The sequence below is a fragment of the Lepidochelys kempii genome, chromosome 1 (genome assembly GCF_965140265.1).
Source record: "Lepidochelys kempii isolate rLepKem1 chromosome 1, rLepKem1.hap2, whole genome shotgun sequence".
NCBI lineage: Eukaryota > Metazoa > Chordata > Testudines > Cheloniidae > Lepidochelys > Lepidochelys kempii.
In genome coordinates, this window is record NC_133256.1 from 156,609,184 (window position 1) to 156,634,834 (window position 25,651).

Consider the following 25,651-nt stretch of genomic DNA (forward strand, 5'->3'; position numbering starts at 1 on the left):
GGAGACTATTCAAGCTATTACTGTGATATTTCACTGCATATTTCAAACGTGCCATACCAATCCACATGAGTTCACCTAGGAAATGTTAAAGACGAACGGGAAAGCAAAGATTCAAATTGAATTGAGCCTGGATTTGTGTGCTGAATGTCTGCACTAGCTACACAGCTGTCAGGCTTTATCTAGCTCCACATGTGTCATTTCTCACAGATGAGAGTGGCTGGTTTCCTGTATACGTCCTGCCCCAAGCACTGGTGGGGATAGGAAATGGAGCAGCACAAATCTTGGCAGCTGAGGCAGGAGTATGAGTACTGAAGGGTGCTTGGGTCAGTGCTAGTGGTCACTTTCAGCCCCCAACTAAAACCTCTCCAGCGCATCATCAAGGATCTACAACCTATCCTGAAGGATGACCCATCACTCACAGATCTTGGGAGACAGGCCAGTCCTTGCCTACAGAAAACCCCCCAACCTGAAGCAAATACTCACCAGCAACCTCATACCACACACCAGAACCACTAACCCAGGAACCTATCCTTGCAACAAAGCCCGTTGCCAACTGTGTCCACATATCTATTCAGGGGACACCATCATAGGGCCTAATCACATCAGCCACACTATCAGAGGCTCGTTCACCTACCCCCGTATCATCCACCAATGTGATATATGCCATCATGTGCCAGCAATGTCCCTCTGCCATGTACATTGGTCAAACTGGACAGTCTCTACACAAAAGAATAAATGGACACAAATCAGACATCAAGAATTATAACATTAAAAAACCAGTCGGAGAACACTTCAACCTCTCTGAACACTCAATTACAGACCTAAAAGTCGCAATTATTCAACAAAAAAACTTCAAAAACAGACTCCAACGAGAAACAGCAGAACTGGAATTAATCTGCAGACTGGACACCATTAAATTAGGGTTGAATAAAGGCTGGGAGTAGATGAGTCATTACACTAACTAAAAACTATTTCCCCATGCTAATTTTCCCCCTACTGACAGGTTTCAGAGTAGCCGCCGTGTTAGTCTGTATTCGCAAAAAGAAAAGGAGTACCTGTGGCACCTTAGAGACTAACCAATTTATTTGAGCATGAGCTTTCGTGAGCTACAGCTCACTTCATCGGATGCATACTGTGGAAACTGCAGAAGACATTATATACACACAGAGACCATGAAACAATACCTCTTCCCACCCCACTGTCCTGCTGGTAATAACTTATCTAAAGTGATCATCAAGTTGGGCCATTTCCAGCACAAATCCAGGTTTTCTCACCCTCCGCCCCCCCCACACACAAACTCACTCTCCTGCTGGTAATAGCCCATCCAAAGTGACCACTCTCTTCACAATGTGTATGATAATCAAGGTGGGCCATTTCCTGCATAAATCCAGGTTCTCTCACTCCCTCACCCCCCTCCAAAAACCACACACACAGACTCACTCTCCTGCTGGTAATAGCTTATCCAAAGTGACCACTCTCCCTACAATGTGCATGATAATCAAGGTGGGCCATTTCCAGCACAAATCCAGGTTTTCTCACTCCCCCACCCCAATACACACACAAACTCACTCTCCTGCTGGTAATAGCTTATCTAAAGTGATCATCAAGTTGGGCCATTTCCAGCACAAATCCAGGTTTTCTCACCCCCTCACCCCCCTCCAAAAACCACACACACAAACTCACTCTCCTGCTGGTAATAGCTTATCCAAGCAGGAGAGTGAGTTTGTGTGTGTGGTTTTTGGAGGGGGGTGAGGGGGTGAGAGAACCTGGATTTGTGCAAGAAATGGCCCACCTTGATTATCATACACATTGTGAAGAGAGTGGTCACTTTGGATGGGCTATTACCAGCAGGAGAGTGAGTTTGTGTGTGTGGGGGCGGAGGGTGAGAAAACCTGGATTTGTGCTGGAAATGGCCCAACTTGATGATCACTTTAGATAAGCTATTACCAGCAGGACAGTGGGGTGGGAAGAGGTATTGTTGCATGGTCTCTGTGTATATAAATCTCCCCACTGTATTTTCCACTGAATGCATCCGATGAAGTGAGCTGTAGCTCACGAAAGCTCATGCTCAAATAAATTGGTTAGTCTCTAAGGTGCCACAGGTACTCCTTTTCTTTTTCCCCCTACTGTTACTCACACCTTCTTGTCAACTGTTTGAAATGGGCCATCCGAATTATCACTACAAAAGATTTTTTTCTCCTGCTAATAGCCCACCTTAATTGATTGGTCTGTTAAGAGTTGGTATGGCAACCCCCATCTTTTCATGTTCTTTGTGTATATAGATATATCAGATGCATTTTAAACTTAACCAGTATCCCATAAGTGACTTGCCACAAGATGTCAGAACATGTTAGTATTAGAGCTGAGTGAGTCTAATATTTATTTAATTTTCTTTCTTGGTATAGGAATTAGATACTGTGCTCCTGTCAGATATTTCTAAGTTATTGTCTGCAAAAACACTAGTTTTCAGTTGCCTAAGTAGGCCCTGGAATCACGGTTAAATTTGCAAACCCCCTCACCCCCGTCTGAAATGGCAACCCTGTGGGCAGGCATGGACTTTGTCCCCCTGCCCCATGCGAGGCCCCGTTGGCCTGACTGGAGCCACACCCTCCTCCCCAATATAGAAGTCAACCTATGCCTATGGGGGGGAACAGATTGCTTAGCATAAGTAGCTAACACATACTGTAAAAGACCATTTCAAGATGAAGTGGCCAGTTAACACCTCTGCAGTCATAGGACATGGGGCTGTAGGTTAGAGATTGTTGTAATAAGCCATAAATCCACTGTTTTTATTAAGTGCATGATTTTCAGTGGCTAGCAAAATTATGAATGTAAGTGCCCAGGCTCCTCTTTTGAAGGTGTTGTGCAGGTTTCCTTTGGGGACAAGGACTGAGAGGTCAGCTATAGAATGGTCGTTTTGTGAAAAGAGTTCACACACAGGGGATGTGGTGTTTTTGTCTTGTATCATTTTTCCGCGTGAGTTCATTCAAGGGTGTTGTGATTGTCTGGTTTCACCCACATCGTTGTTATGGGGGCATTTACTTGCCTCACATGGCATTGCATGAGTTTCAATGAGCCTTCTGGTATGTGTGATTTCACTTTCTGGGATAGCTTCAGTTGGGGAAGCTCCTCTCAGACTCCTACATGTGCCCAACAGGAAAATAGCTAATATTTTTTGACAGCTGAGTTTATCAGTAAAATATATGTTAAAGACAAAATAAATATAGGAGTTACATTAGAAGTGGGTCTGTGAGCTGATGGAGTGGTCCAATTGTCTAGCAGGAACAGAAGTCTCTTACCATGTGAGGAGTTTACCTATTCCTTTCTTCATGTCAGGCATGTTAGTAAAAGGATGGAGGGCTTTGTATTATTAAGATTAGAATAAGTTACATCTTTCCCCTTTTTATTTGGACCTGATGGTGACCTGCAGAGGCGGAATCAGGTTGTCTTCACTTTTACAAGGGCAGCAAGGCCAGGCAGCAATTCTTGTATCCGATACGTTCTTTAATTGCATCTATCTGTTATAGGTTCTTATGTAGTTCCTGTCACCACAGTATCTGAGCACTTCACATGTGTTTATATACCTTCACTACACCCCTGTGCAGTAAGGCAGTGCTATTATCCCCATTGTACAGATGAGCAACTGAGGCCATGTCTACACTGCAAAATTATGTTGACCTAATTTACGTTGGCTTACAGCCACCACCCACCGCAGTTACTGAGTTGCTTGTGTGTGTGGACACTTGGCTTCCTGTGTTGGCAGTGCACGTCCTCATTAGGAGTGCTTGTATCGATTGTACTGTCAGTGTGGGGCATTGTGGGACTCTTGAAAGCCAATAGCAGTGAACATAAGCAATGCAGTGTCTCCACTGATGCTGCGTCAACCTAATTACATCGACTGTAACTCTGCGCCACTAAGGGAAGTGGTCTTACTAAATCAGCGTAGAGAAGCACTTACGTCGGTGGGAGTCAAATTTAAGTGAAGACACTTCCACAGCTAGGGCGATACAAGGCAGCTTATGTCGACCTAACCTTGTAGTGTAGATCAGGCCTGAGGCCCAGAGATTAGGAGCTAGATTCACAAAAGAACTTAGATGCCTAAATCCCAGAATCAGACCTCACTGGGATTCACAAAACCCCTGCTCAGCTGCCCCTGGCCCATGTAGGCACCAAAACACGCTCAATGCCTAAATTTTTGCAGTAAATGTTCTCTTGGCCCCTATGAATCTGCCTCTGAGCATGTGCACTGCAGTCCCACACCAGATGCCCCAGAGCGATGCACAAACCGGGCAGAGAGAGGTGTTCCTCCATCTAACTCACCTGCAATGCCCGATCCAGTAGGCATGAGAAGCTTACACAAGATGCTGGGGGAAGGAAGGCCAGGACTTCCACAGTGCAAGAGCTTTAACAGGAGAGACTGAGGAAGCCCTGCACCAGAATATCACATAGTCCAGTGGTTAGAGCACTCACCTGAGAGGTGGGTGACCACTTTTCAAATCCTTTCTCCCCATCCGACAGAGGGGCACCTTGAACTGGGGGGCTTCCCACATCCCAGTGAGTACCCTAACTACTGGGTTAAAAGTTATGAGGCTTCTTCTACTTGGTAAAATGGTGCAGCTGCCTAGCACCAAGAGAGGATTTGCGGCTGAGAATCCCAAGCAGAGGGAGGTGCCTCCCTGCACTGTGAATTTAGGTGCCTATCCCTGAGAGAGGGGCAGGGTTTAGCACACATGGGCTAGCCTCGGCAAGGAGCCACCTAGCATGCTGGCTTTTATGCATCACTTTCTCGGGTGCCTGTCTCTCCCCATTCACTGTACAGGGAGCCTAGATGCCGAACTCCAGCTTTGTGAATCCCAGTGATTTTACCAGGTGCCTAAAAGCTAAGTGTGATGATGCTGAGCATCACCAAGCTTAAGTTTGGTTGTGAATCTAACCCTAAGTGACTTGCCCAAGGTCATACAGGAAGTCTGTGGCAGAGCAGTAATTGAACCTGAGCCTCTTGCTCCCTTAACCTAATCTCTATAGAATCCTCCCATGAAGAGTTTTAAAATGTCTTTAAAGTAACATAGGATCAGCTCCATAAATGACATATAGGATTGTGGGCAGTAAGACATAGCCTGCTTGGTGTGGGTGATTTGGAATGGCAGAAGTCTGATAGCTGTCAAAGGGATCATTAGCTCATGTACGGACACTTGGTAGTGGTGTTGTAGATGCACACTGAAATAAAGCACAAATAAAAAGATATAGGTCTTCGTATATACTTGGTGTTTTGTATTCTGTCTTTCCCGTAATATTCATGCCTCTTGTCCTGCTCAAGTGTAAGGTGTTTTTCTGTGAATACAGCTGGGTTGTATTTTCTTTCTGCTAAAGTGTGTGGCCGTGGTTTTGTGCAACTATATTCTCATTCAAACGGAGACTAACTTCAAGAGACTTACTGGAGAATTCATCCCTGCCCTTCCAGTAACACCTTCACATGCACAGGGAGGAGATGGCTTGCACTTCCCCTCTTTAGGGGCTTCCAGAGTCCGGTTTGACCCCTGGCATGGTCTAAGGCACGGTCTTACTTAGGGCTGTGCTAACTTGCACCCTTATTGCCATAACCGCTATGGAGCTTGCAGCCATGGGGAATTGCCAGGGTGCAGAGCCGTCCCAGCTACCCCTCCTCCTGCCCTGATTCATAGAGGTGGATCTGGCCTTTGTTGCTTTGCTTTCAGCTGAGTTGAATTGGATTTTTTCTCTCTTGGCTGTATGTCGGTAGAACGGGGTTATGATGTTTCTCTGGGCAGTCAGATTGTGCATATGGTTTCCAGTGCCTTAACATGTGAGGGTTTATTTTCTATGCATTTAGCCAGTGGTTTGTTTTTGTTTTTGTTTATTTTTTGGCTGAGTAGCGCCAGGTTGTGTTTGCTTCGAAGCTGAGATGGAGTCTTTCCCCCCTGACCCTTGTGAGCAGAGTTGGGTTGTTACAGTCTCTGATGCTGATAGTGTTATTCTGTGAGCCAAGTACCTTGTATTGTGTCTGGATTTTGCTTTTCTGTGAGTAAAGCTGAATTATTGTTTCTGTGTGAAAGTCGGGTATATTTTCAGTGAAAGGACATATTTGTATTTCCCTGAGGAAGTGTGCGTGTTAGTTCAGATTAGTTTGTTCACTCTAAAGTGCAGCAAATTAATTATATTGAACTGACATACATCCATGTTAATTTGCCTTTCTTTCAAATTAACCGTGCAGCATTCTAGGCAGATATCTCCTGGTGCAATGTTCTGCCAGTTGGCACGATGCATGCTGAGATTTTTCTTGCTGTGCAATATGGGATGCCTGCTGGAACCTACAGGAATTCTGGGACTTGAGGGTCAAAGTAAAAAATTCCCATGATTCCACTCCTGGCATCCATGTGTTCATTTGTATTTTGCCAGCACGATTTTAGAACTGCTGTCAGGCAGCATGGTGGAGGACACACTGCTGAGCATTAGGGTGACCACCTTTTCAAAAGGCAAAAGTGGGATACATGCAGGAGCCCTACCCACTCTGTACCCCTGCCCTGCTTCTCCTCTTCCTCCATGGCCCCACCCCCGGCCAGGCTGGAAGCTGGAGCCTAGCCATGGTAAGAGCCGCCCAGGGAGCACAAACTGCTGTAGGGAACCCTGGATCCTGCATGCCCCGGGCTGGATGCCCAAAAGTGGCCCCTGGCCTGCGTCCCCGCCCCTGGGATGCACCACGCAGGGCAGGTGAAGAGTCTGGGGCTCCCCACAGTGGCCCAGGCTCCCTGGGTGGCTCTTACCACAGCCCAGCTCTGGCTTCTGGCCTGGCCAGGGCCTTGGTGGGGACAGGAGGAGCAGGGGGTGCGGCCTCGTGGTCAGGGGGGCAAAGGCCTTTCTCAGCCCCCCACCCCACCCCGGGAAGAGGCTGGTACTGCCCCTGAGTCTCAGGCAGGCACAGAGCAGTGTCCCAGGGAGTCATTCAGCCAGGGACCGGGACTCGAACACTGCATTTCAGGACTGTCCTGCCCAACTCGGGATGGGTGGTCACCCTCCTGAGCGCCACGGTCATGACAGCCGTTAATTCAAACAGAATGAGGTATGTGCTTTGACAGGTGTGCAGCCAGGTGGGTTTGGCTTGGTGGCTTTGGATGCCTGGCCTGTATGGCTACAGGTGAAGGAAGAGCAGAAGGATGAATTCAAGTAGTTACTTCTGCAGGGCGTTTTCCTGGAGCAGGTTCACTTGGCTGAAAGCCCTTTGTGGTCTCAAAGACTTAGCGGTGCCTGGTGGGACAAGAGGGAGGCTCAGAACTGGGATGACCGGCAGTAGCACTTCAGCTACTTTCCTAGAGAGGCCTGTGGAGAGCCCGGAGCTGCAGCAGAAGAACCCCAAAATGAGAGATCCCCTCAGCCTGGAGAAGTAAGTGGCCCTCACCACCTGGGAGCTCGCCGCCCCTGATTGCCACTGGTCCGTGGCTAGCCAGTTCACTGGTAGATCAGCTGTCGGGTCTGTTGCCATTGAGCTTTGCAGTGCTGTTCAGAGGGAGCTGTCGCGCTGCGTGACACAGCTCAGCAATGCACAGGAAGTTATTGATGGCTTCGCATAGATGGGGTTCCTGAACTATATAGGGACTGTTCTTTGCCCCCCACACCACATCAAAGACTTTATCAACAGGAAGGATATGTCTCATTGCTGCCAGGGCAGGCTGATCACTGCGGAAGGTTCACAGCTATTAATATGAGGTGGTCTGGAAAGGTCCATGATGCTAGGATCTTTAGAAACCCAGGCCTGTTTGCTGGATTGAGCAAAGGGAACTTTTGCTCTCAGCATACCATAGACATTAGTGAAGTTGATTCCTCCTGCCATTCTGGGAGCCCCAGCTTTCCCCTCTGCCTCCCTGGCTTATGAAGCCTTTTACGGGACACTTTGACAAGAAAAACGTTGACTTTTAACTATATCGTGTGTGGCTGCCAAATGAGAGCAGTGTGCGCATTTGAAAGACTGAAGGGAAGGTGGAGGTGTCTCATGGCAAGGCTGGATGACATGCCGCGTGTGATAGCTGCTTGCTGCATTTTGCACATCTGCGAGAGCAAGGGAGAGAGCCTAACGGAGAGGTGGGAGGAGTAGATGGAGAGACGTTCTGACTGTTATGGACAGCTGGAGGGAGCGCCTCTGCAAAATGCCCCAACTGGTTAGGGAAATAGAGTCAGGGAAGTGTTTTGCTCCTACTTTGAGGCCAGGGGTAGTGTGGATAATGAATGTTTTGTACCCAAAGAAATGACTGAAAAGTGCATTGATTTCAGGAGGAACTAGCTGAAAGCCCGTGCTGTTGCATGGGGGTAATTCATAGTTGTGTGTAAAAACGCTGAAAAGCACCTGAGAACTTAAAAATTGGATAGTAGCAGACAATCTCAGTGATGATTGAACCTGGTGAAATCCTGGACAAAAAGAGCTCTCAACCATGCTTGCAGCTGCTTCTATTGCTTCACACTGACTCAGACGTGCTAGGCTTCAGAATGACACACATGCACAGTGACAACCCTGGGATTTTATTACATAGATTAATACTATGGGACAGATATTCTAATTGATGCAAGAGAGTTGTTCCCCAGTGAAATTTTTTAGCTTCTTCTTTGCCTTGTCCCATCATTTGGGGTTGGTGGTTCTTTTTCTTCATCCCAAATATTCTTATTGAGTGCGTTTTCCAAGCTGACACAAACTTTCTTCATGTCCTCCTTCAGAGTCTCAAACCACCTTTTTCTAGGTCTTCCTCATCTTTGTGCTGGGATTACTAGGTCTTGTACTCTCTCTGGCCAACATATTCCATGTCTCATTGTCTCACATGATCCAGCAAATGACATAGTTAATAAATAACACCACTTGAATAAAAAAATAACAGAGGGCATGCATCATGTGCATCAGGTCCCTTTGCAGGACCATGCATTCCATTCTGATTCTTTATGAATGCTTCAGGAAACCATCCCTTCACACCTCTGCCTTCATAACCCTGTATTGGGATACTGTCACTACGGTCCCTGAGCTGCCTCTTTTGCTTCGCTTGGAGGATTGCTAGTCTTTCAGCAGGTGATAAGGCCCCTGTACGTGCAGGCTGTAGCATTGCAAGTGCTAAGGGAAATCAGAAAAAACACAGGTAGTTATTGTCCTGTGGCTTGTCTCCGTGTTAACAAGGAATAAATGTTTGTTTTCTCCCAATTGTGGAGTCCCATTCCCATCTGCTCTTCCCACTCTGAGGTTCATTTCAAGGTAAGACGTTTTCCAGTGTACCTTTCCCCTGGTATAGGCCCTCTGTATAAAGGCTGGGTGAGTTGGTGTTGTGGGGGTGGAGGGAGGGCAGGCAACAGGGGCAGATTATTAATTGCTTGTGCACCTCTGCAGGCTGCCCATACCTGGAGGTTGTTACCAGGAGGCATGTCCCCAGGAGACACAAGAGGGGCTTGTTCAAAAAGGCAGTGGGCAAACCAGGAAGATATGCAGTGCTGCTATTTACCAGGATGTTGTCTCCCCAGCAGGTGCAGGACTGGAAAGGAAACATAAGTTATATGAGTGGCCTTACGTTTTCTTTTATAACACCTGTCAATCAGCACAAAGTATACTGCAAAATAAACTTGTGCAGTAACTGGTGTGAACAAGGGGATAACAATGCTGTGGGAATGACTAAAAATAGTCATGTTTGCCTTTTGAAATGTCCCTGTAGCCTGATTTTGGCAATTTACCTCATAAAATTTAAACCCTGAAAGTACATTATCTGCTGATTTGTTTTCATAAGGGCGTTCCTTGCAGCGTATGGTTCTAACAACTCAGCGTGGGTTAGGGTGACACAAACTGGCTCTTAGATTGTAAAGTCCACCCTGTCTCCTCCCTGTTCTGTTCAGCCTGAGCTCAGCTGTTGGGCTTCAACAAACAGGGCCAGGTTCTGTTACCCCTCGTCTCCCTGAGTAGTAATTTACTCCAAAAGTTGTCCCGGCCCCATGGACTTCAGCAGGACCTCTTGTGGAGTAAGGTCCCAACCCTGCTCTAATTGAAGCCAATGTCAAAACATTGGCTTCAAAGGGAGCATGAACCAGCTCAGAGGTACTACACAAAAAGAGTAAGCGTATGAGAATCTGGCCCAATGATAATTATTTATTTCATTAGGTAGCTTAGAAAAACAGCACAAAAAGTTACTTTCAAAGTTCTACATCTTTATAAATCTACAACAATACAGGAACTGCTGCACCAGAAAAGGCCAATGATTAAGGCTGTGAGTTTGCAACAGAGGTCGTGGAAGTCACGGATTCTGTGACTTTCTATGGCCTCCATGAAATTCTGTAGCTGCAGTGGCCAGTGTGGCTGACGCCAGGGCCACCCGAGCAACTGGCCCTGGAGCCAGCTGCTTAGGCAGCCCCGGGCCCAGCCAGTGCCAGAGTCAGTTGCTCAGGTGGCCCCACAGCTAGCCAGATGGGCCACTGCTGGAGTGGCCCTGGGAACAGCCGCACCGACTGCTGCTTGGCGGCCCTGGGCAGCTGGCCTCAGAGACTGCCCTAGCAGCAGCTGGTGTGGCTGGCCCTCGGGACTGCCTGAGCAGCTGTCCTGGGGTGGCGGAGCAGCAACCGGAGCGTGGCCCCAGGGGTGGCCGGAGTAGCCGGTGCTCGGTGGCCTCAAGCATCTGGCCCTGGGGCCCCCCAGAGCAGTGGTCGATGGGGCTGGACCCAGGCTCCTCCAGTGCAGCAGTGCCCCAGGGACCCCCAGAGCAGCGGCACTCTGGGTGGCCCTCCAGAGCAGCAGGGGCTGCAGGGCCAGGGCAGCTAAGATTTAGTCATAGTCTGACTTTTACTAAAAATACCCATGACTAAGTCATTGCCTTAACCATGAGCCGTGCACTCACTTCTTCCATCTCTGACACTGGCTGCTGTTGGATGCCTCAGAGGAAGGAGAAACACCCACTTTATGATTGTGTGACCCAACCTGGCAATCCTCTTGTGTCCAGAAATGGGAGGACTGATAGCTCATAAAACAGACTTAGAAATCTGGCACTTGGTAGTAGAACTTGTTATTCTTTATTGACTTGAATTTTACTGAATAACAAATGCTATTAAAATGTAAAACAAACAATATCTCTTCATTCCATCTCTTATGTACCTAGCCCTTATACTATAGACTAATGCTACAGATAATGGTGGGTTTGGGAGTTTGCTAGTGGTTAATTACAATGACATATTATTATTATTTATTATTATTTTTGGTGTTCTTAGTGAGGGGTGAATGGTGAGAATCTGAGAAGAACTGATACGTTTCTCTGTGTAGAAAGTCACTCTGTAGTGATGGTTTTAGCATATTTGATAGCAGGGATAAAACTGTATGCAGGTGAGTTGGATTTGGGCTCATCTGTAATTTGGGCTCCCCTTCAAATTTTAGTGGCAAAGTGCGAGTACTTCAATGCTGGGGGGAGCGTGAAGGATCGAATCGCCCTGAGGATGGTGGAGGATGCCGAAAGAGCTGGGATCATAAAACCCGGAGACACGCTCATTGAGCCAACATCAGGAAACACAGGTAGGAACTGGATTTGTGGCCCTGCATTTGGACAGCATGGTTATGGAATAGAATGATGGCCTGATATTTTTGAGTGGGACACATAGGAGGGGATGGGATGGAAGCTTTTGGAGCCTTTCAGCTCCTACTACAATGAAGAGGGGAAATGAGGCTTGCTAAACCTTTTCTGTTAAAAGAAGTTTTCCCTTTGTGATGTTACACTCTATATGTTTTTATGAAAATATGCTAATGAGTGTGAATATAATGTAACTGGAATATGCTTCATGCAAAAGGGCTCTTGTAAGGTATCGTTACAAAGCTTATAATCTACTGAGTGTAGTCATACTATTTGTATAAATGTATCACTCTTGTATCTGAAACTAGAAATATGAAATATAACTCTGAGGGCCTATTGTAATTATGCAAAGTGTGGGTCATTAATGGTGGTTTGGGATCTTGATGGCTCCCATTAACCAGGACAATTGCCTGCAGATTACTCTGTTTTGTGTGTGTGGTTTTTGGAGGGGGGCTGGGGGGTGAGAAAACTTGGATTTGTGCTGGAAATGGCCCAACTTGATTATCATACACATTGTAAGGAGAGTGATCACTTTAGATAAGCTATTACCAGCAGGAGAGTGGGATGGGAGGAGGTATTGTTTCATGGTCTCTGTGTATATAATGTCTTCTGCAGTTTCCACAGTATGCATCCGATGAAGTGAGCTGTAGCTCACGAAAGCTTATGCTCAAATAAATTGGTTAGTCTCTAAGGTGCCACAAGTCCTCCTTTTCTTTTTGCGAATACAGACTAACATGGCTGTTACTCTGAAATCTGTTTTACTTGTAAGTCTTCCTGTATACCGGTGTGCTGGCAAATGGGTAATGAAGTCTTATAGTGACATGTGATCATGTCACCTGAACTGGAATCCATCTTTAACCTGGTGTTTTTCCATTCAGAAGGAGGGGTGGGAACCCAGAGAGGGATAAAGGATTCACGCCTTATGCAAAAGTATATAAGTGGGTGGAACAGAACAAAAGGGGCAGCCATCATGAGAAATCCCCTAGCTACCACCTGAGCTGGAACAAGGGCTGTACCAGGGGAAAGGATTGTGCCCAGACCAGGAAGGTGTCCGGTCTGTGAAAGAAACTTATTGAAACATCTCTGAGGGTGAGATTTTATCTGTATTCAGTTTTATTACTGTACTAGACTTAGACTTGCATGCTTTATTTTATTTTGCTTGGTAATTCACTTTGTTCTGTCTGCTATTACTTGAAGCCACTTAAATCCTACTTTCTGTATTTAATAAAATCACCTTTTACTTACTAATTAACCCAGAGTAAGTATTAATACCTGGGGGGGTGGGAGGAGGAAACAGCTGTGCATATCTCTCTATCAGTGTCATAGAGGGTGAACAATTTATGAGTTTACCCTGTATAAGCTTTATACAGGGTAAAACAGATTTATTTGGGGTTTGGACCCCATTGGGGGTTGAGCATCTGAGTGTTAAAGACAGGAACACTTCTTAAGTTGCTTTCAGTTAGTCTGCAGCTTTGGGGCATGTGGTTCAGACTCTGGGTCTGTGTTGGAACAGACTGGCATGTCTGGTTCAACAAGACAGGGTGCTGGAGTCCCAAGCTGGCAGGGAAAGCAGGGGCAGAAGTAGTCTTGGCACATCAGGTGGCAGCCCCACGGGGGTTTCCATGATCCAGCCCGTTACACCCTTTTCCAGTGCCCATTGACCCCATCTGTTGCTGATGTATTCATGTTTGCTGGGAAAGTTTGATTAAGAAAACTTACCTCCTGGCCTGATGTGTAGCTGCAGGCATGTGTGTTACATTGTTATACGTGTTTTAGTCTGGAAATTAGCCTCTGTCCTTATAACGCTGTCTCTGTCCTCAACTCACCCACCCCATCCCAAACTGTGCCTAGCTGTCGCATCACACCAGAGGAAGTAAGATCTCAGGGGTGATTTAGTACCAAAATTCCTAGGTGGGTTAAAACTGCACCAAGGTGTCAAAGCTGCAGAGCCAGTGTGTGGTAATATTGGGTAGTTCGCAAACAACAATGCATCTAACAACAAGATTGAGAGGAGCTGCACACGTAAAGCACATTTCCTGGCTGCGAGGTTATCGAATAGCTAGAGCAAGTTTCCACAGAGGAATTTCCCTGACTTCCCCCAGCAAATAAATAGGCTTGGAAGGATTAGAAATGTCAGTAAATATTGATTTCACTGCGTGCACACACGCAAACCAATGGGAAAATATTTCCATCACTGATAATCAAAATTTACAGACAGGCAAAGTAAGAAAAATGCTGCTTGAGACTTAATTAGAGGCAAAATCCAATGACCTGGGACTTTTGAAACAGGCTTATTACAAATGGACAAGTGAATGAATAGTAAAAGCAGGTGGGATTTGACGGTTGAAAGCTCTTTGCATTGTATATTTTGGCGGGCGATGTGGACAGTTTGTGTTTTAACGGCTAGAAAGCTTTAACTTTTTGAACCTCGGTGTCTATTGTCATTAAATCATTCTCTTACCCTGCCCCCACAACAGTCCACAACTTTGATCGTTTAAATGGCTAAAAATCTTTAAAAATGCTTAAAAATAAACATCAATATGATCGGTCACAATGACAAAACAAATGAAAATTTAATGTTGCCAAGCCTACAAATATATCATTGCTTCTCCCATATCTGCCTTACTTAGTCTTAGCTGGCCAGGAACAAGCTAGGGCCAGTTCATGGTTGGGAGAGAAGGTGCAGGAGCTTTTCCCCATTCTGTAGCTTGCACAAGAAGCAGGTGCAACTGGCCGGGGCTGCACCCTTCCTATTTTCCTGGTGCGTGCAGGACCCCCAAGCAGCTAGGGCTATGGGTCTGTCTCCCCACACCCCCTCGCAGTAGCAGGTCAAACAAGACCAGCATAGCTGAGGAGGATTAAACTGCACCCTATACAAGGGCGTAGATGCCACAGGGCTCAGGAAGGAATTCTGCACCCCCGAGGCAGCATTCCTCCTTGTACTTGCCTAGGGGTCGTGTGACTCCACACCGCTTCCAACACTAGGCTGTGCCTGAATGGCATGATTGAGCTCAGAGTAGGGGCCTACAGTGGAATTTCTTTGCTTTTTGTTATCTGACCATTTGATCTAGCTCTAATACTAAAGCAATTTCTACCAATCCTCTGGCAGGCTGCATTTAACTCCTGCGTGTATTGCAGACATTTTCGACAGCACGTCCTAGTACAGAAGCAATGTTTCACGCATGCCCTGTGCATCATTTACCTTCCCCATCCAGCATGGGAACAGCTGGCTCAGTCAGTCATTCCAAGTGAAATTAGAGCACAGATACACTTTGCCAACGAGCCATGGAGTGAGGCTGGCACATGTGCAGCTTTGTCCCACACGTTAGCCTGCTGGGGGCGGGGGGCATTAAGCAGTCCTGAGGAGAACAGAGAGCTGTCTAAGCGTAATTATATCTTTTCTGTGTGAAACGACACATGTGGGAAAACAAGAGATCGGTGCGTTGCTAAGTGTAGAAAAATGCTTCTGAGCCTTTCCAGTCCCTTCAGTTTGTATGCTGTGAAAATATATTGCTCTTCCCCAGTTCTCAGGGACACAGAGACTTAATTACAAGTAAACTCTCAAATTAGAACATCCTCCTACACTAGGACTGTCAGAGAGCATGCAAAAAGTCTAAGATGGTACATTGCTATTTAGCTTTTACGTGCAAATTCAGGAGCTGCATTTACCAGATTAACACAGGACTTGCAGGAGACTGTGACTGTCAGTTGACCTTTCCAAATGCTGTCACTGAATAATTCCCTTTCCTCCCCCACTGCCTAGGAATCGGACTGGCCCTCGTTGCTGCAGTGAAAGGCTACCGCAGCATCATTGTGTTGCCAGAGAAAATGAGCATGGAGAAGGTCAGAGTCCTTTATGGTATTACACTAAAATCCTGGGAATGGGGAAAGTTCTCTCTCTTTAGAACTAGTGAACCCTTTCCTATATAGGGTAACAATCCTAGTTACAAGTAATGGCATATCTTTGTAGTTATTCAGAAGAGTTCTCTGGACAATGAAGCAGCCAATGATAATCTGACTGATTATCTGGTGTCAGCTATGCAGCTGGTGCAATATATTAACCAAATATGGTACATTTCTGCACAGAGATGATGCAATTTTGCGTCTATGGGGGTGTGTGATGGTTAGAGCAAAGGAAAGGTATGCAGGGCTCCTTGGTTCCATTTCCAGTTCTGCTGCTAACTTCTTGTGTGACTTTTGGCAAGTCACTTAACCTCTCTGTCCATTTCCCTCTATGTAAACTGAAGATATTTATAGTTACCTCATAGGAGTATTAATCAGAAACCCCATCAAGATGGCAGAAATTTCACATGATCTTGTGAGAGTTCCTCCATTTGGGGCAAAAATCTCACAATAACAGTTTGCAAGACTTTGGTGCCTTTGAATTCAGACCTGAATCCTAGCCCTGACTTGGCTCAAACCTCAACCCTAACCTAGACCTAATCTGGATCAAACACCACCTCCTCAGCCCAACTGTAATAACCCACCCAACAAATGATCAGAAAACGAAGAGCTCTAATACCTAGCTCTCCTGTTCTCACCGCTACACAACAGTGTCTCTCTGTTGATAAACACTCATTCTCAGGTACTCCATTCCTGTGCTTATGGCCAGTTTGCTCTACCTGTATTCTGGATCTGTGCTGGGGCTGCCCAGTCCATGGTGTACATTAGAGCAGCCTTGGGAGTGCTCTAAGATATGCTTTGCTCCATATGTCCCTTGGAAACCAGCAAATAGTAGTAGTGCAGTTGATTCTGGTCATGCCTCCCAGCTACCACTTCGTTGTAGAGGCTAGGAGCATGGCCAGGCTAGAATCCTTATGCCAGGCTGGGAAGGCCTTCTGAATTTAGGAATATTTTCAGGCGGCATTTCCAACCAATTTAAAGGCCCATTATGCTGCCAAAATGATGTAAAAGAGCATTAGTGAGTGTGACTGAGAATCAGACATTGTATCTCTAAACCACTCTAAATGTTAAATGTCTCATGAATGCAAAGCCCAGTCTGGCTTTTGACACTAACATGAATATATAGGTTCAGATTACCAGCAGTACAGGAGATCAGCTTTATTGTGTCTGATTTATGATTTACAGGTTGATATACTAAGGGCTCTTGGTTCTGAGATTGTTAGGACTCCAGGCACCAAGTTTGATTCCCCTGAGTCTAATGTTTCTGTTGCTCAGAGGCTGAGAAATGAAATCCCGAACTCCCACATTCTGGACCAGGTAAATTCAATTACTTTTTGGGTTCTCTCTTTAAATCTGGATTGTACAGGATTGCCTAGGTCTGCTCATCTCGCTCATTCTGCTACACCTCTGTAAGATACTCAGCGCCATTGTGGCACTTCTTGCCACTGCATTTCTTCTCCCAGACACTGATGCTCATTTTTAGGGCACATGTGACTTGACTTCTCTTCCTTGAAACACTGGACTGCAAAACCAAAATAAGAGGCATATTCAGAGACTGTGGAACTTGTGGCAAAGTTTTGGGGGTTTGAGCACAATTTGATCCTGTTCTGTCTGGAGAGTGTTTTACGACCACTTTAAAGTACATTTTTATGCTTGAGAAAGGTTCCTGACTGGCAGCACTGGAAAAAAGTATGTTGTGTATATATAAATAGGCTCACAGTGAAGATCAAACAAACCGCTTATAGTAACCCCTGCTACAGAATGGGCAGTGGTAATCTGAGCCCGTCCCTCTTTGCCCCACACATTGACACGTACATATAAGGATCACTTGCTATTGGCTGGTACGTTCCTGCCACAGGGCTCACCATAGGGAGGGACAGATTAGTTTAGTCTTCTTGCTTAGAGGATCATTGACCTTTCTACAGTCTCTGCGAATGAGCTTCCTTGAGGCAGCAGCATGGGCTTGTCGAGGCCTGAGCTTGGAACTGGCAGTCAGGCACTTCTGAGTTCTGCTCCTGGGCTACCTGATGACTCACTGTGCTGAAAAATCAGGAGATTTTTTAAAACAACAACAAAAAGTAATAATACATGGAGGCAGAGGGGAGTTTCTTTGCTGGGGGATTATGAGCTTTTTGGGTGCACTCTCGTCACATTTGCAGGTTTTTCTCTGCAACCACGTGGATTAAAAGCTTACTTTTAAAAAAAATGGAAGCTGAGTTTCTCAGGGAATCGCTGGCCTCCAGGAGCTGGAGCTTTAAGAAAAGCACCAAACATCACAAGAGTTGGCACCACTGAACTAGAAACACCCATGCCAGCAGCCCTCCACCAACTGCAGGGCTCAGAGTTCTGGGAGCTCCTTCATTCCCCTCACCCCCTAGCCCTGCCGCCTGGGAGGCAGCTAGGAGCACTTGTCCTCTGGAAGCACAAGACAGGGTGGCAGCAGCATACTCTGTCCCAGAAGGAATATGTCTGAGTGGGGCATAGTGGTCATGCCCTTTCACCCCCATGAACACCCAACAGTGGCAAGGGATCAACACTGAGGGGAGGCACAAACATCTGTTCGATAGTGTCACAGCACTCCTAGGAACATAGTTTCCACTTCATGCCCGTTTCTGATCTCCGCCGGTGTGTTGCCTCCAGAATTCCCTTGCTCAGACACTACAGCTCCCTTCCATACCCTCAGGCAGCTCCCCCTCTTGCCAGTCTTCATCAGGCTATGTCTGTTTTGTGTTCAGTCATGAAGGGATGTGCCCATCCAACAGCATTGCCAACACCTGGTTTTCTATCAGCCTGTGTCTTCCATGGGGGCATGGGGTTGGGTTTAGGGGCATAGCTGGGGACAACATTCCTGTCCTTCTGTTTAGCTCCTCACTGGAAAACATACCACACACTGCAGTACCTCCCTAAAGCCCAAGACATCAAGTTACTAGACTACGAGGACTCTCTCCCTGGCCTACTTGGATTGTGGCACAGTGTTGCGCAGGACACGGAGGGGGCTTTTTATGCCTTGAGTAAAACACCTCTGTAGCAGTTCTTAGTTCAGTGTCTGACCCTCACTGTTAACCGTAACATACACTGTTCTCTGTTGTAATAAACAGTACCGAAATCCCGGCAACCCGATGGCTCATTATGACACCACCGCTGAGGAGATCCTGGAGCAGTGCGAAGGTCCTGTTTGTTCTATCTCGGCCATGGATTGCACATGCCATGTCCTTCTGAGGGAGGGTTATGTTACTTTATGGTCTTATTTATTTAAATGTGTAGAAAAGCTAAAAAGGGACTTGGTAAGTTACAGGCATCCTTGACATAACTTTAAATAACCCCTGAGCGCAGCGATTTGGGATGACCTCCCTCCCCCTTGAACAATTCCCCACCCTTGTTATTACAATTCCCCTCCATTTTCAAAAGCCTCGGGAAAGAGATGAGCCTTGCAACACAGTTGGGCTAATTTGGACCCTGGAGGAAGCAAATTACAAAGTAGTGGGTTCCTCATGGAGAATGGCTAACCAGCAGTCTCCTCTCTCTTGCCTCTGCTGCTGTCAGCTGTGACACCATGGCCTGGGGAACGTAGGGACATGACACAGTGCTGGGTGGCACAGTGAAGGTGGCCATCTACCTGCAGTTGTGGCATCACTGTAATGCGTTAGTTGAAAGCACTAAATGGGTCAAGAGGCCTCCCTGGGAATATCACTCCATATGAGTAATCGGCGCACTGTAGCTGATCCAGCAAAGTCATTAGTAAATTAAAATGGATCAGAACTTTGCGAGAGCTGCAGAGACTGATCCATCTTAATTTGGTGGCTGGAATAGGCAATAAAAGAATTTCAGTCCTTGTCTAGATGGGAAAAATGGAACCCATCCCCAGTGGTAGAAAGAGTGAAAGGCATAGTGAACACAGGGCTCAGGTGTTTTAACAAGGTTAGCTGACAATGCTGGCAAGAAAGCCTGAGCCCTGCCTATACTATATTGTGCACCCATTGCTAGCCCTGGCAGCAACCAGTAATGAATTATGTCTCATTTTTGCCAGTGTAGTTACAGCCTAAAACTCGCAGGGCCTGAGTCTACTCTCACTTCCACCCAGTGGCGGATTAAAGATTTTGCCGCCTCTAGGCCCTGAAATAATTGCTGTCCCCTCCCCCCCCCCACCCCCGCCCCAGCTCACCTTCGCCTCCGCCTCCGCCTCCTCCCCGAGCGTGCCGCTGGGTCCTGCTTCTCCTTGCTCCCTGCCAGTGCTTGTGAGGGAAACAGCTTCGTGAAGGAGGGGGGAGGGGGGAACGCGGCGCGCTCAGGAGAGGAGGCAGGGCCAGGGTGCAGATTTGGAAAAGGGGACCAATAGGGGCAGGGAGGGGGCGGGGAATGGGGGTGGGGTTGGGGCGGGGCGGGGGGGGAGCGCGGGAACCGGCGCTGGGGGAAGCAGCCTCTGGCTGCTATTATAAATTTGCTGCCCCTGCAAATTTGCCACCCTAGGCCTAGGCCTTATCGGCCTAGGCGTTAATATGCCGCTGCTTCCACCACTGTTACATCCATGTAAATACACTGACTTCAGTGGAGCTGTTCCTGGCTTATACTGATGTCAGAGCTCTCTCTTAGCTGGACGCTAAGGCCAGCCAAATCAATGCGTGCTATAGCTAATGTGTCTGCAGAATTTCAACACAACATAGTGCAAAAGGATGGAGTTACCAAGCTAGCAATCTATCAAAGTACAATGGGGTGAAGCTTATTGGCGCATCACAGCACTACAATGCTTCTGCTCACTAGCATGAATTTTGTCCAGTTTTCGACATGGACAGGTTCTCTGTGCACAAGAACATGTGTAAAATACCTACTGATGTGACATGCCAGAATAAACCAGTTGTGGAGAACATTTCCATCCTCTCTAAATGCTTCTCACCTCCTTTAACTGCAGGCAAGGTCCACATGGTCGTGGGTGGAGCTGGCACAGGAGGTACCATCACTGGCATTGGCAGAAAGCTGAAGGAGAAGTGCCCGGAATGCAAAGTAGGTAGAAAGACTGACCTGCGCATTGATCATTAGTGGCAACCTGGTGCTTTTCTGTCCTTTCCTTTGACTAGAGAAATGCCCTTGACATCTCTTCTGGGGCGATGCCATTGACTGACTGCTCGCTCACCTGCAGCTGGGCTGAGCCTGATTATCAGAGTGTCTGTTTTCCACTTTTACTGAACCAGGAAGCGTACAGATGCAGCTCACTTTTGATGGTAACAATTTTCAGTTACTCTCAACATGAGCTGGATTCAGACTAGTGACTTAGAGGTAGAAGGCTCCACACCCCCATCACTAATCCTTGAGACTTGCAGTTCCCCATGCTTCTAAGATTAAATTGTAAAGCTGATGAGAAGGAAAACTTCCGGGTGAAAAGGTCCTGTCTGTCCATGCCAATAGACAGGAATGTTCATGCATACCTTGGGAAGAAAAACGTGTTGCAGCCAAATATGGTTACATGAACACCGGTAATTTTTTCATTGGAGATGCTTCTGCTTCATTTTCCCTAGGTTCTTAGTGTGTCTAACACAGGGGCGAGAAAACTTTTTGGCCTGAGGGCCACATCGGCTTTCCAAAGTTGTATGGAGGGCCGGTTAGGGGAGGCTATGTCTCCCCAAACAGCCAGGCGTGGCCTGGCCCCCACCTCCTAACCTCTTCTCCCCCCTTCCCTCCCCCCCGCTTCTCGCCACTGATGGCTCCCCTGGGACTCCTGCCCCATCCAACATCACCCCCCCACCCGGTTCCCTGACTGCCCCCCGGGACTCCTACTCCATCCACCACCCCCTGCTCCCTGTCCCCTGACCACCTCCGGAGTCCCCACCTCTGACTGACCCCCACTGCCCCATCCAACTCCTCCTCTCATTCCTGACTGCCCCCCCGGGACCCCTGCCCCATCCAACCACCCTTTCTCCTAACGGGAGCGAAAAGAATCCACTGATTATCCTTCATGTGGGAACAAATGATACCGCTAGATTCTTGTTGGAACGTATCAAAGGAGACTATGCCAGGCTGGGGAAGACGCTTAAGGAAATCGAGGCTCAGGTGATCTTCAGTGGGATTCTGCCTGTTCCTAGAGAAGGGCAACAAAGGTGTGACAAGATTATGATGCTCAACAGAAGGCTCAGGCACTGGTGCTATAAGGAGGGCTTTGGGATGTATGGCCACTGGGAAGCATTCATGGACAGAAGACTGTTCTCTCGGGATGGACTTCACCTGAGTAAGGAGGGAAATAGACTTCTAGGATGGAGGATGGCACAACTGACCAAAAGAGCTTTAAACTAGGAAACTGGGGGAGATGGTTGGGAGATGTCCAGCTAATCTCCATGCCGGATTTTAACATTTTGAGAGGGAAGAAAACGAAGTAAGAAAGGATACAGCCGTGGGTAGGAGAATGGACATAAGGAGGAAGGGCAGTGTAGATACCAGTCTAATAGGTGATACTGGCGGTAGAATGTCTGTGCCTAATCGGGTACAGAATGTGAGCGAGGCCAAACAGCAAAAATTAAGATGTTTGTACACTAATGCAAGAAGCCTAGGTAACAAAATGGAGGAACTAGAGCTACTGGTGCAGGAAGTGAAACCAGATATTATAGGGTTAACAGACACATGGTGGAATAATAGTCATGACTGGAGTATGGGTATTGAAGGGTATGTGCTGTTTAGGAAAGACAGAAATAAAGGCAGAGGTGGTGGAGTAGCATTGTATATCAATGATGAGGTAGAATGTAAAGAAATAAGTGATGGAATGGATAAGACAGAGTCTGTCTGGGCAAAAATCACATTGGGGAAGAAAGCTGCTAGAGCCTCCCCTGGGATAGTGCTTGGGGCTTGCTATGGACCGCCAGGATCCAATGTGGATATGGATAGAGACTTCTTTAATGTTTTTAAAGAAGTAAATACTAATGGGAATTGTGTGATCATGGGAGACTTTAACTTCCCAGATATAGACTGGAGGACAAGTGCTAGTAATAATAATAAGGCTCTGATTTTCCTGGATGTGATAGCTGATGGATTCCTTCATCAAGTAGTTGCTGAACCAACAAGAGGGGATGCCATTTTAGATTTGATTATGGTGAGTAGTGAGGACCTCATAGAAGAAATGGTTGAAGGGGACAATCTTGGTTCAAGTGATCATGAGCTAATTCAGTTCAAACTGAACGGCAGGATAAACAAAAATAAATCTGCAACTAGGGTTTTTGATTTCAAAAGGGCTGACTTTCAAAAATTAAGGAAATTAGTTAGGGAAGTGGATTGGACTGAAGAACTTATGGATCTAAAGGCAGAGGAGGCCTGGGGTTACTTTAAGTCAAAGTTGCAGAAGCTATCAGAAGCCTGCATCCCAAGAAAGGGGAATGAGGATAGGGAGGCAGATACTACCACATCCGAGGTAGAAGCCAAATTTGAACATCTTAATGGGACTAAATCGGGGAGGCCAGATAATCTTCATCCAAGAATATTAAAGGAACTGGCACATAAATTGCAAGCCCATTAGCAAGAATTTTTAATGAATCTGTAAACTCAGGGGTTGTACCGTATGACTGGAGAATTGCTAACATAGTTCCTATTTTTAAGAAAGGAAAAAAAAGTGATCCAGGTAACTACAGGTTTGTTAGTTTGACATCTGTAGTATGCAAGGTCTTGGAAAAAATTTTGAAGGAGAAAGTAGTTAAGGACATTGAGGTCAGTGGTAATTGGGACAAAATACAACATGGTTTTACAAAAGGTAGATCGAACCAACCTGATCTCCTTCTTTGAGAAGGTAACAGATTTTTTAGACAAAGGAAACACAGTGGATCTAATTTACCTCGATTTCAGGAAGACATTTGATATGGTTCCACATGGACAATTATTAGCTAAATTGGAAAAGATAGGGATCAATATGAAAATTGAAAGGTGGATAAGGAACTGGTTAAAGGGGAGACTACAGCGGGTCACACTGAAAGGTGAACTGTCAGGCTGAAAGGAGGTTACTAGTGGAGTTCCTCAGGGATCGGTTTTGGGACCAATCTTATTATTACTGACCTTGGCACAAAAGGCAGGAATGTGCTAATAAAGTTTGCGGATGACACAAAGCTGGGAGGTATTGCCAATACAGAGAAGGACCGGGATATCATACAGGAAGATCTGGATGACCTTGTAAACTGGAGTAATAGTAATAGGATGAAATTTAATAGTGAAAAGTGCAAGGTCATGCATTTAGGGATTAATAACAAGAATTTTTGTTATAAACTGGGGATGCATCACTTGGAAGTAACAGAGGACGAGAAGAACCTCGGAGTACTGGTCGATCACAGGATGACTATGAGCCACCAATGTGATATGGCTGTGAAAAAAGCGAATGCGGTCTTGGGATGCATCAGGCGAGGTAATTCCAGTAGAGATAAGGAGGTGTTAGTATCGTTTTACAAGGCACTGGTGAGATCTCATCTGGAATACTGTGTGCAGTTCTGGTGTCCCATGTTTAAGAAGGATGAATTCAAACTGGAACAGGTACAGAGAAGGGCTACTAGGATGATCCGAGGAATGGAAAACCTGTCTTATGAAAGGAGACTCAAAGAGCTTGGCTTGTTTAGCCTAACCAAAGGAAGGCTGAGGGGAGATATGATTGCTCTCTATAAATATATCAGAGGAATAAATACCACGGAGGGAGAAGAATTATTTAAGCTCAGTACCAATGTGGACACAAGAACAAATGGATATAAACTGGCCATCAGGAAGTTTAGACTAGAAATTAGACGAAGATTTCTAACCATCAGAGGAGTGAAGTTCTGGAACAGCCTTCCAACGGAAGCAGTGGGGGCAAAAGACATATCTAGCTTCAAGACTAAGCTTGATAAGTTTATGGAGGAGATGATATGATGGGATAGCCTAATTTTGGCAATTAATAGATCTTCAACTATTAGCGGTAGATACGCCCAATGGCCTGTGATGGGATGTTAGATGGGGTGGGATCTGAGTTACTACAGAGAATTCTTTCCTGGGTGTCTGGCTGGTGAGTCTTGCCCACATGCTCAGGGTTTAGCCTATCGCCATATTTGGGGTCGGGAAGGAATTTTCCTCCAGGGCAGATTGGCAGAGGCCCTGGGGGTTTTTCGCCTTCCTCTGCAGCATGGGGTCTGGGTCACTCGCTGGAGGATTCTCTGCACCTCGAAGTCTTTAAACCACAATTTGAGGACTTCAATAGCTGAGACATAGGTTAGAGGTTTGTTACAGGAGTGGGTGGGTGAGATTCTGTGGCCTGTATTGTGCAGGAGGTCAGCCTAGGCGATCATATTGGTCCCTTCTGACCTTAAAGTCTTTGATTCTATGATTCTTCCTGTCCCCTGACCGCCCCCGGAACCCCTGCCCCTGATTGCCCCTGCCGCCCCATCTAACCCCCCTTCTCCTTCCTGACTGTCCCCCTGAGACCCCTGCTCCCATTCAACCACCCTGTTCCCCGCCCTCTGACCGCCCTGACTCCTATCCACACACCCCACCCCCTACCCACCACCACAAACTCCCCTGCCCTCTATCCAACGCTCCCTGCTCCCTGCCCCCTTACCGCACTGCCTGGAGCACCGGTGGCTGGTGGTGCTACAGCTGTGCAGGCCAGAGCACCGGGTCAGGCCATGGCTCTGCAACTGCGCTGCCTGGCCGCCCAGAGCATTGCGCTGGCGGTGCACTGAGGCTGTGTGGGAGGGGAGATAGCCAGGGAGGGGCCAGGGACTAGCCTCCTGGGCCAGGAGCTCAGGGGCTGGACAGGAGGGTCCTGCGGGCCGTAGTTTGCCCACCTCTGGTCTTACTAGTGATTCTTCCCTTTCAGATTGTTTGTGTAGATCCTGAAGGCTCCATTGTCGCTCTGCCCAGTGAGCTGAACACAGCAGAGGACGCAACCATGGAAGTAGAGGGGATTGGACATGACTTTATCCCAACTGTCCTTGACAGATCAGTAAGTAGCATTGTGACAAGCAATGGGGGAGGGGTGGTTAGGGCCCAGCCATGAAGTTTGGTTCTTGGACCAAACTGTCCTCACGTTCAAAAGTGTTCAGATCCAGGGTCCAGTTCTGGCCCATCTCTAATTGTTGAAAGTTAGCTGAATTAGTTACCAATGCAAAAGATGCTATCGCTGGTGGCTTAGAACCTGCCCAAGCCATATGTCTGACCTAAATGAGCTGCAGGGAGAGGCC

The 25,651-nt window shown here is 46.9% G+C and overlaps 1 protein-coding gene across 1 annotated transcript in view; it reads left to right on the plus strand.

Moving 5' to 3' along the window:
• The window catches only part of LOC140917186 (cystathionine beta-synthase-like), a 50,122-nt gene that overhangs the window by 11,081 nt on the left and 13,390 nt on the right, over positions 1–25,651 (plus strand). The window contains exons 3-8 of the mRNA XM_073359441.1: positions 11,393–11,527; positions 15,346–15,425; positions 16,671–16,802; positions 18,584–18,653; positions 20,392–20,483; positions 25,288–25,413. Coding sequence (XP_073215542.1) covers positions 11,393–11,527; positions 15,346–15,425; positions 16,671–16,802; positions 18,584–18,653; positions 20,392–20,483; positions 25,288–25,413 — 635 coding nt within the window. The remainder of the gene's footprint in view (positions 1–11,392; positions 11,528–15,345; positions 15,426–16,670; positions 16,803–18,583; positions 18,654–20,391; positions 20,484–25,287; positions 25,414–25,651) is intronic.